Source organism: Pundamilia nyererei, unplaced genomic scaffold (assembly GCF_000239375.1).
Source record: "Pundamilia nyererei isolate P.nyererei 1_Seehausen unplaced genomic scaffold, PunNye1.0 scaffold00087, whole genome shotgun sequence".
NCBI lineage: Eukaryota > Metazoa > Chordata > Actinopteri > Cichliformes > Cichlidae > Pundamilia > Pundamilia nyererei.
In genome coordinates, this window is record NW_005187488.1 from 497,593 (window position 1) to 507,961 (window position 10,369).

Below are 10,369 nucleotides of genomic sequence, written 5' to 3' on the forward strand. Positions count from 1 at the left end.
AGCCCTAAATAGATAAAAGGATCAAATGTGTGACCACAAAAGGAACAGTTAGAATAAAGCAGAGCAGAACTCTGTATTTTCTTCTTTCCTGCCTCATTATCTTCTGACCTTTTGGAGTGTCTTTTCCTCTAGGCTGAGAACCACTCAACCAAATTCCTTTACACAGAGTAGCTCCACGCTGACAAGCTTCAACAGTATGGTGCTGCATCAATATTGTTGTTTTGTAATTATATTTTTAAGTGGAGAATATAAGCAGTTTATTTTCTCTCCACAATCAGGTTTTTCACTTATGACTTAAATAATTTCAAGTAACTGTATCAAGCAAAGCCAAAGCTCTGCTTCAACAATGTGACTCTGACTCAAATGCTTAATAAAATGTCTGATATTGCGAGTGCAAAGTGAAATAAATAAGGAGTTAAGCATTATTTTCTGTGCAGTTAGGTAGCTTTCTCAACAGAGTCGTGAAGCCATATTTCAGCACCGGATAGCTCCCAAAGACAATAGTTAATGAAACTTAATGTAACATGTATAAAAAGTACTCATAGTACACAGTTTGCTCATCAGTGAAACCCCAAGTTGTCATTAAGAGTCCCTGAATTGTAAGTTTTCAGATATTCTGTGTCTTTGCACCAGTGGTTTATTTGTGGTTGAGGAAACTTCCAATTGATTATCTGTAATATGTGTTAAATAACCCCTTTTAGAAAGTTTATGAGTAAAAATAAGAAACACTGTCACAAAAATCTATCTATCTATCAATAGAATTGTGCTATTATTCTGTAGAGGTCAGATTGTGGGGCAAAAAGCTAAAATTATGAGTACAACCCAAAACGTCCATTCAGTATGGATCCTTCAGCAAGTTCACGTTCAGGCTCTGAACAATACTTAGATATGTGGTTGTGTAACTGAGCCTCATCTCCTCTGCAGAGGCGGACATTTGAAAAACAGGAAGGAAAAACGATTAGCACATTGCAGCTTTTTAAGTCCTTGAAACATGTCTTTGTTGCCTCTAGAGAAACGATCCATTTTTTTCTAGAAGAAAGCATGACTGTCATATTTCAGCACCCACAACACAAACTTCAGCACTGGACAGCTCCCCACCACCTCCACCTCCACTAGGCCCGTCATGTGATCCTATTTATGGCATGACGTCAAATATTGACATTAATTCACTGTTTAATGAATTATAATGTTTGAATTCAAACTTCTTTTTTATGGCGTGGCTTGGGGGAGGGGGGGTGTCTTTCATTGACGCGAAAGAGGGATGTACTCTAATGGGACTGGTGAGGTGGGTGGGGGGGATGACGCAGCCGCCCACCTACCCCCACCACTCCCCCCCTTACCTACGCGACAAGTGAAAAAGGCATGCTTTCGGAATTATGCATAAAAAAACCAAAGGGAGTACAGTTCGCAGGACGCAGGAAAGTTTTCTGCAGACAAATGTTTGCCGCTTTTCTTCTCCACCGCGACCGAGTCCGCTTAGAAACTCCCCAAAACTGAGCCGCAGGTGCACAGCGGGCTACGCACACTCCGACCAAGCACAAGGGCACCGAAGAACCTCTTCGCTGAGTAACAGAGGAAGAGAGGAGGAAGGGAGAGAGAGTGCGTGTGTGTGAGAGAGAGAGAGACTGAGATAGAGATCCTATCTCACTCTCCCAGTTGAGGTTTTCAGCGGATCGCGTCCAGCGTCTCGCAACTGGTAAGAGGAGCCACTTTTGGGGAGTTTTTTCTTCTTCTTTTCTTTCTTTTTATTCTGGGTAAAAGTGAGGCGAGTTTAGATGAAAGTCCTGGTGTGTGGTTGTCTGTTTGCTTTGAAACTCAGGTGTGGTGTGAAAGCAGCTAAAGTGAACCTACCTGATCGTAGAGCTGTGCTGTGAGTAGATTCGTTTAACTGTTGCCTGACTTGATGCCGCTTTTTTTTCTTCTTTTGCAGCAGGACAATGTCTAGTAAAGCGACTTTAGCACTATTCATCTATGGAATCATAATGCATTACAGCGTCAACAGCTCACCTGTGGGGCTTAGCTTTCCCAGTCTTAGGTATGTATGCTCTTATCCGTCTTTAAGTTTCCCTTTTCAGTCCCTGATTTGTCGTTCATGTGCAGCTCCTGGTGGGCACCGAGCACCCGCAGGGCACAGGCTAACGAGCTTATCTGCTTTAGAGTTAGTTATGTCTGGGAGTATAATAGCCGATTGGATTACTGGATAACATCATCTGACAGCCAATCCATAGGGCTGAGAAGCATTCACCAGGGAGCGGCGGTAATGAAATTTAAGCTACTGAGGCAGTGAACTACGGCGTCGCAACCTGACCTGCAGCCATTAATACACCGGATGTATGTGATTGAATGATTAATAGAAACGAGTTTACTGGGTTTAAACAAGTTTAAATCCCAATTAGTTAAGAGAATTTCGTGTGACTAATCCTTATAATTCCAACATTTAAAAAACAAATGTTGTGAAAAGAGTTCCTGAAACTCCTGATGTCTGATCTTCTTTCTGAGTTAGAATTTCATGTGAATATGCGAATAATATGCTACATGAAGTGCAGATGTGAAGAGAAACTGGGAAAAACTGTCCATTCTTACTTTTATTCAGACTTGATGGCGATGTTTATGATGAGGACGGCAATTCCTTACCGTCCCTGGATTACGACAGAGATCAAATTGAGGCGAGGAGCGCTCCGTCTGTCGCTGACGACGTCTACACTTTGTACTACCCTCCGGAAAAAAGGTGACTTTCATATCGGCTACGAAAAACTCCCCCCCCCCCCCCCCCTTCTCTCTTTTCTCTCTCTCTCTCGCTCAACGTTGCAGACATCCATGTTGAACATCTCATCGCCGTACAGTCCCTATTTATGTCCATGTATGTGTATGTTACGTGTTAATCAATGTATTGTCGAGATTTTGTAACTTCAAACACGAAGGTTTTATTTTAATCATTTTTTTTGTTTTGAAGCTTTAACAAAAAAAAAACAAAAAAAAAACAACCAGTCTGCTTTGAAACGAGGGAAAAGTCATTGATTAAAGTCATTAAAATTTAATGAAAGAATAGAGACGATGATGAATATCTTCACTTTCCAAGAAAAAGGGTGGGGGGGAAAATCAGCAACGTCTCTCTGCGTCAGGATGCGCTGAATTTATCTCCCGTGAAGACTCAAAAGCTTGTTTTTCTTTAAATAAGCTAAAAAAATTAGTTATTTTGAATCAAGAGGAATGTCTTGGGGAAAATAATGCTTTTTACGGATTCACTGTAAATCACAAAGGAAATGATCTCATAGTGACTCGTAGAGTTTTTACTTAAAGGGTGGAGGGAGGTTTAAAAAAAGCCCGTTTTAGGCCTAAATAATCGATTTAAGGTGGATATTTTTGCAGTGTAGCGACTTGACATTGTGTGGTGATTTTACTGTGTGGCTATCTATCATCCCAGAACGGAAAGACATGCAGACGGCATGTTTAATAAAGCCTACAGGAAAGCGCTGGGTCAGTTATCAGCAAGGAAATACCTTCATTCTCTGATGGCAAAACGTGTAGGGTAAGAGCTTCTTCTTGGTTGTCACCTCTTCTTTTCTTATATTAAATGTGGTCTGTCCTATGTGTGTTTTTCCCCCGTTGGTTTTCTTTAAAAACTCATAATTCACGCTGTTATACGTATTGTATATGTCTGTGGTCCCATTATCTCCCAGCGTGCTGCTAAATAAATCGCCCTCGCCCTCTGAATCAGCCTTTATTAATGCTATAAAAAATCGTCAGGGGGAACACAAATGGGCACTTGATTGATTTGGGAAGTGTCGTTTTCTGAGCTGGCTGCAATCTAAAGGCGCAAAGGGAAGAATTAAGCCGCACAAGTTTAAATTTATCTCCAAATGAATTATTTATGGGGACTGAGTCCCAGTGGTTCCCGGTGGAAGGAGGGGTGGGGGGTGATGGAGGGGGTTGCAGTTCCTCTATAGCCTTATGAGCAGGCCCATCACATCTCAGTGCAGGCATGAAAAATAGTGAAGGGGTGGGTTAAAAGTTAAGCAGAGGGAACATGAATCAGTGTGGAAAAAGCCTTTGTGAGATCATTCTTGTGCTCACTACCATGCTGCCTGTTTTTGTCAGTAAATCTCCAACAAATGTTTTAAACTGAGGATGCAGAGTGAGTGTATCCACAGCTCTCCTGGCTGGTGATCAAAAAGGAGGAATGTGGTTATACAATGATTTTCCTTTTTGAGGAAAAACACAAACAAAATAGATTTAGCACCACAGGCTGTACATATGGGTGGGTCTTGTGAATGCATCATGTATCCGTGTGCTGGTAGTGAAACCCGCCTCTCGTCTCTCCCACAGCGGGGGGAAAATGTTGGATGACAGCTCAGAGCCCCTCTCCAAGCGACACTCAGATGGGATCTTCACAGACAGCTACAGCCGCTACAGAAAGCAAATGGCAGTCAAGAAATACCTGGCGGCGGTCCTTGGGAAAAGGTATAGACAGAGAATTAGAAACAAAGGACGGCGGCTGGCATATTTGTAGCATCTTCCTCCTCCTCTCCTGAAAAACAAAACAAAAACAAAAAAAAACAAAATCAAAGTGTGTGCAGCCCCAGATGAAGTCATTTTGAAATCTGACCAATCAGTGGATCGCTTTTGTGTTCTTAAACATGTATTTATGTATGAAGTAAGCCATTAAAATGAATATTTTGATAATAATATTGTTTTTTATTTTGTACTTAAAGCACTTGAGAACGCACATATCTACTTTGTGGACCAATTTTTCTTTCTTTCTTTCTTTGTTTTGTTGTTGTTGATTTAAGAAAATTTAGCCTCTATTTCTGTATTCATTGATTTACTTATTTTAGGCTAATTTATTGAGGGGACACAGTTGTCTGACGTGACTCATATGCTCCAACAGCCCTGTCTTTTAAAAAATTAGCAAAGAGACATGAATGTGAGGAAAATAAATAGTTTAAAAGACAATCAATGTATTGAATGCTGCTTTTTGTGACGTGACATTAAGAGTTTAGTTGTCTTTATTCACAACAGCCTTGAAGACATAGGTTTTCACCATATCCTACAAGAAATAGACTTTGATGCCCTCCCGGACGGGGAAGAGTTTGAGGCTTTTTTGGGAGAATGGCTGAAACAGTTCTCTCCCGAAATCCCGGTGAGTTTCAGGCTCTTTCCTGAGGCCGTGTCCTTGCAAGGGGCTTCTTACGCCCCTCCTTTTTCCCCCTCCTCACCTTCAGCTCTCGTTTCAAACACTCAAAACTCAACCTCTTCTTCCACCTCATCTGTGCTCCTGTCTCTCTAGACTCTCACAGATTTTTACTTTTAATTAACCCATCTATCCACAAAAAAGTGTGGAGAGATGGAAAAAAAGTAATTTTAGTTGGCTGGAAAAAATGCCAGTTTTCTTTAAGTAAATTTGAGAGGCTTGTCAAAATAAAAGCCTCCAAATCTGAGATGAAGACCAGAGTACTTTTGAGGTTTTTCTTGCCCTTTTTCTTCCTTGGTGTTTACAAAGTGAGCACACACACACACACACACACACACACACACACACACACACACACACACACACACACACACACACACACACACACACACACCTTTGACTCGTGTAAAGTGCCAATCTTGTGTTTTCTGGATTCTGTGTTTTGGAAACCTCTTATCCTGCTAAAGGTTTTCTCACGCCTCTCTGCCCATTTAATAAGTATCACGAACATCTCAAGCACCATCAGGCAAATTTAAAAGAAAAAAAAAAAAGAAATGATACTTGTTACATGGTAACTTATTCATCAGTTTGTTCTTTGTGAGAGACATAACAAGGCAGTTTGAAGCTTTGTGTTTGAACCTTCTGGGTCTATTGTGCTTCCATTCTCTGTCATGTGAACCGATGTAAAAACTACAGTAGATTGCATGATTAAAGTAATTGCACTAGCCACCGCATCTGTGCAGACGACTCCAACTAGATGGTTTTGCTTGCTTTCTGACTACTACAAACATACACGCCTTTCATTTCTGGATGTTGTTTTGTGTTCTTTTCTCTTCACTTTTCCCTCACATTTCTACACAAAGCTGTATGTCCTCTCTGAATGCACTGACGAGAGTTTCCCAATCTAATGTCATACTTTATGGGTTTGTTACTTAGGCAAGGGAGATTTTTGTAATCTACTGTTGAATTGTGTGCGAGAAAAAATAACTGTGGACGATCCATTTTCTAGTATCTTTATACGGCAAAAGCCACAATGATTGATTATATTAAAAAAAAAAGAGAGTGAGGATATGATGTAAGCAGGGTTAGAAACACACAAAGAGAACTGAAATAAGGGAAGCAGGGGTGGGTCAAATGACAAAGAACATGCTGATTTTGAAAGGGATCAGGGCAAGTTTATACAACCAGCATGGTTAGACCAAAAACTCAAAGTCTTAGTGGTCCCCCGCCGCCCCTACAATCTGCACACTTTTTACCAAATGTGTTAGGAAGGAATAACAGCAGGGTAAACGTTTCCAATTTGTGTTTACTGTATCAATCTTTCTTTAATTTTGCATTCCCCTCTAGGGTTTGTGACGCAGGAAGCAGTTTGCGGCTGTGGTGCCTTGCATCGACTTTAAAATCGCCATGAATCCTAGATGGCTATTTAGTGGCCCTACAATGCTGCACATCATCAGCTTACATTTCACCCTTTTGTTGTTGTTGTTGTTGCTGTTGTTTTTGTGTTGCACAGATGTTTGATATAGTCTTAAGCATCATTCATCTTAGACGTCAAGCACTGTTGCTTGCGCTGCTTTCTTTTTGTACTTTGTGTTTAGAGCACTAGATGTGGATTTTTGTGAAAATAAAGCGAAGAAGCAGTTTTCCGCACTCCATAAAACATTATATGTATGGTAATTCAAAGCGCCAATAGCCTTACGAAAATGAAATAATCTTCAAAGATATATATATAAATATATATATATATATATATTTACTGTGTGGAAAGTGAATATTAGACTACTTCTTCGAATGGCCGTCTGCAAGGGTCAAGTCAATAAATGTTTAAAAAAAAAAAAACGTGTTGTAAGATTTGTATGAATAAATTTTTGTAAACAACAAAAAATTTCGTCTAATCTTTGAAGCCAGTATCAACAGAACTCATAACGTTTGAGAGGACGCTAACTAGTGATGAAAAACCTAAATCACCACATTCTTTCAAAGGAAGGAGACTATCCGCTCGACAGTTTTGAAGGGATGTTACGGTACATGAGAAAGGACATACAAATTAAAAGAAAAAATCTGGTCAAAGAACAATGGTGAAATATTAACAGCATGAAATATCAAATAAACTGCACATAGCCAGATAAGACAAAACGACATCATGCAAATGAACCAAAGAGTGGAATTTATGTTGGAATAACCAAAATAGGAAACAGACATTGCTTCTTTATCAACAGTGGGTTTAATTTTGTTGTGAAAAACCCCACCAAACTGCAGAAACAAAGGAAAGCTGGTGAAAGGGAGACCAAAAGATCCAAGTCTCTGCCCCATTTTCACCGTGACTCAGTCAGTTTGGCGGAGGAACTGTGACACCAGTTGGCCGGGTGACTACCTCCCCTTGGGAGAGCATGAGTAAAGAGACGTGGGAGGGATCACCCAGCCTGCGCCACACACTGCTTCGCTGCACTTTACACCTCTCTGGGACTTCAGCAGTTGCGACCAAAGGCCTGCAGGACTGGTGGAACAGTTGGCCTGTCTGAACACTGGTACTGGCACTCTGTGAAAGAAAGAACTGGTGTGGGCTGGTTTTGAACAGAAAGTACAGGGTACATGCATACATCCACATGTTTTTAAAAAAAATGAAATGTCCAAACCTATATGGGAGGTGCTTCCTTTTATATCCCTAAAAATCTTCTTCCTTGTAAGATAAAGGTGAAGGAATCCTCGAAATAGCTGCAGGCCAGGGTGATGCAATAATTTTCAATATGTAAAAGACTATAAAAAAAAAACCCAAAATGAGACTCCAACATAAAATTTGCACAATTATATGGCATTTGATATGCATATATATTCACACAGTGTATCATTAGAATGTATATGGACCAGTGCTTTTGGTTAAACATTGCTAACAACTCTTCCAATACTTGCTCACATTTTCCAGTAGCTATACATGTTAGCAGATGTGGACTTCACAGTTTATCTTCAGTACCCCTTCCTGGCCAAATGTAGACCTTGTTTGGGTCCTAACACTTTTTCTGAGCTTTGCAAAGTGCAGTTTGAGTTGTTAAAGTTTTCAATATCTGCTGCAAAAGACGTCTGTTGTTTCCGGTAAACTTTAATAAAGGCGTCAGCAGGATGCTACTGTAAATCTACAAATTGCACATGTTTATGATCTATGTGGTGACTATCACTATAACCACTACATGCATGAATGATAAAAATAGTACGATGTGAATCTCTATCAGCCCAGTGTGTCTCCCTCCCGCTGAGACTCCTGCGTTGTTGGAGCAGCCGATGGCATTTGGAATACCACCACCCACCCTGTCGCCCTCATCTCTCGTCTTTTCCTCACAAGTGACACCCTTTAAAACTTGTGTGTCTGTCTCAATGCCAGCTAATGACCTTAAATAGATCCCCATATTTCATAATACCTGATAATAGGGCAGAAGAGAGAAGGACCTTTTCTATAGATTGAAGGCTTGTCTGCACGTCACCTCTGTATTGCCTGAAATCTCTTTAAAGGGCATCAATTACAATCACATCACTTGCAACAGTGAGTAGTTGCAGCAGGACACCGCCTTGCGCGTTATGGGATGTTAGACTGTGCGACCACACAAAGCCTGCTGTGTCTCTCTCGGCTCCCCTGTGTGCGTAATAACCCCCTCTCAGACATGAAGGCAGGGCTTTGATTTTCATGGCTGCGGCCTCAGCTCTCAGCGGAGCGCAGAGAGAGGATGATCAATGGGAGTGATCTGATTCCTTTGGCCCGTGCCAGACCCTTTCTTAACCCTGCTAACCCAATCAGCCAGTGTTGCCAGGCAACCAGTCCCAGGAGGATGCGTTGCAAGTGGGTGGGGTGCCAGTGGCTTTCCTGAGTACCAAAAGATCACAGTGGATATATTTCACTCAAATGGCACCAGTCTCAGCTATGTTGTCTTCTACAGGCTGAAATTGCAAGGCGCAGGGAGGGGCTGATAAACAGGCTCTCATATAGGCGAGCAGAGGTTGAGTAATGGGTAATGATCCATAATGGGCACTCACACAAATAAATCACAAAAGCAAAACACGTAAATATGTGGTAAAGTAGCAACACTGTAGGAGCAAATAAGAAAATGAAAGTGAAAATGCATCTTATATGAAAAACTTGAGTCCTGAATAAGTTAAGGATATGACAGGTAATAAGAATAAAGCACCAGGAATAAGTTTGCAGCCATACTAAGACTCTGTGTGGTTGTATTTAATTGTGTAAGAAAGTCACTGTCACTCACTGGTCAGTGGACTCCTACTACTCTTGGCATTTGATTTTGAAGAAGATGTTGGCATAATGGAGAGGGCGATAGCACCAGGGAGATAAACTGCATTCTTAACAGTCAGTCATGTTACCAGTGCAAAGCTCTGGAGGGCAAAACATAATTTAAATATCCTGAACATAGAACGTCAGTACACGACTGCCACTTTCCATCTGTTTCAAGCAACAGGCAACCTCCAGAGCTGAAAGGGAGCCAAAAGATAAGTGGCAGAAACTGCAGTTCCTCTAGTGACCACTTGAGGCTGCCTCCAAACAGTTCATCCCTATTGTGTTACGCATTAAAATGTCCAACTTTACAGCATTAAAAAAGGACATCTACAGCCTGTCTTCTATGATTAGTTTTGTAATTCGTGATTACTCTACGTGGGGTTATTTATATATTTTTATAAGTCATCCACTTGGATAGTTGAGTTAGGCATGTGGACACATTAATGGACACACATCCCACACAGACACATGGAGCTGATTGTAGTTTGCTAGGCTTCATCCACTATTTCAAGTTGTTGAACTGAGTCTGTTCACAGTGTAGACGCTTGTGTTGTGTGGTACTGACCATCCAAAAAGTTTTGGTGACTGAGATTCATGAAAGCAATGGGTAGCATCAACCTTACGACATCCATCTTTCACACTCTCTTTGGTTTCAAGCTATGAAAACTGAGCTCCTCTCTCAAAAGAGACAAAAAACAACCAAGTCAGGAAAGTGCAAGGAAAATGTTCAGAAGAACAAATAAGCCTATGCATTTCTGTATTGTCTACTTGTATATATGAGGGTTTAAAGAAGTGTTTTTGCATGTAATCCTTGAATCTATGTTATGCTAGTAGCTGTCAAAAAACTGAGAGACTTGTTAGTGCATCCAGTTTAGAAACTAGCTTTCATTTTGTCAAAG

General features: G+C 40.9%; 1 protein-coding gene across 5 annotated transcripts; it reads left to right on the top strand.

The window, feature by feature from the left end:
• The first annotated feature begins 1,390 nt into the window (after nucleotides 1–1,390).
• Nucleotides 1,391–7,023, top strand: adcyap1a (adenylate cyclase activating polypeptide 1a). 5 transcript variants are annotated; one of them, XM_005738821.1, is made up of 7 exons: nucleotides 1,391–1,696; nucleotides 1,931–2,035; nucleotides 2,594–2,728; nucleotides 3,425–3,529; nucleotides 4,327–4,461; nucleotides 5,020–5,140; nucleotides 6,539–7,023. In XM_005738821.1, the coding sequence occupies exons 2-7, from the start codon at nucleotides 1,938–1,940 to the stop codon at nucleotides 6,545–6,547; spliced, it is 603 nt and encodes a 200-aa protein (XP_005738878.1). In that variant the 5' UTR covers nucleotides 1,391–1,696; nucleotides 1,931–1,937; the 3' UTR covers nucleotides 6,548–7,023. The 5 variants fall into 5 exon arrangements, with proteins under 5 accessions (XP_005738878.1, XP_005738876.1, XP_005738877.1 ...); XM_005738819.2 differs by having other exon boundaries at nucleotides 5,020–7,023; XM_005738820.2 differs by lacking the exon at nucleotides 3,425–3,529 and having other exon boundaries at nucleotides 5,020–7,023.
• Nucleotides 7,024–10,369: the final 3,346 nt, after the last annotated feature.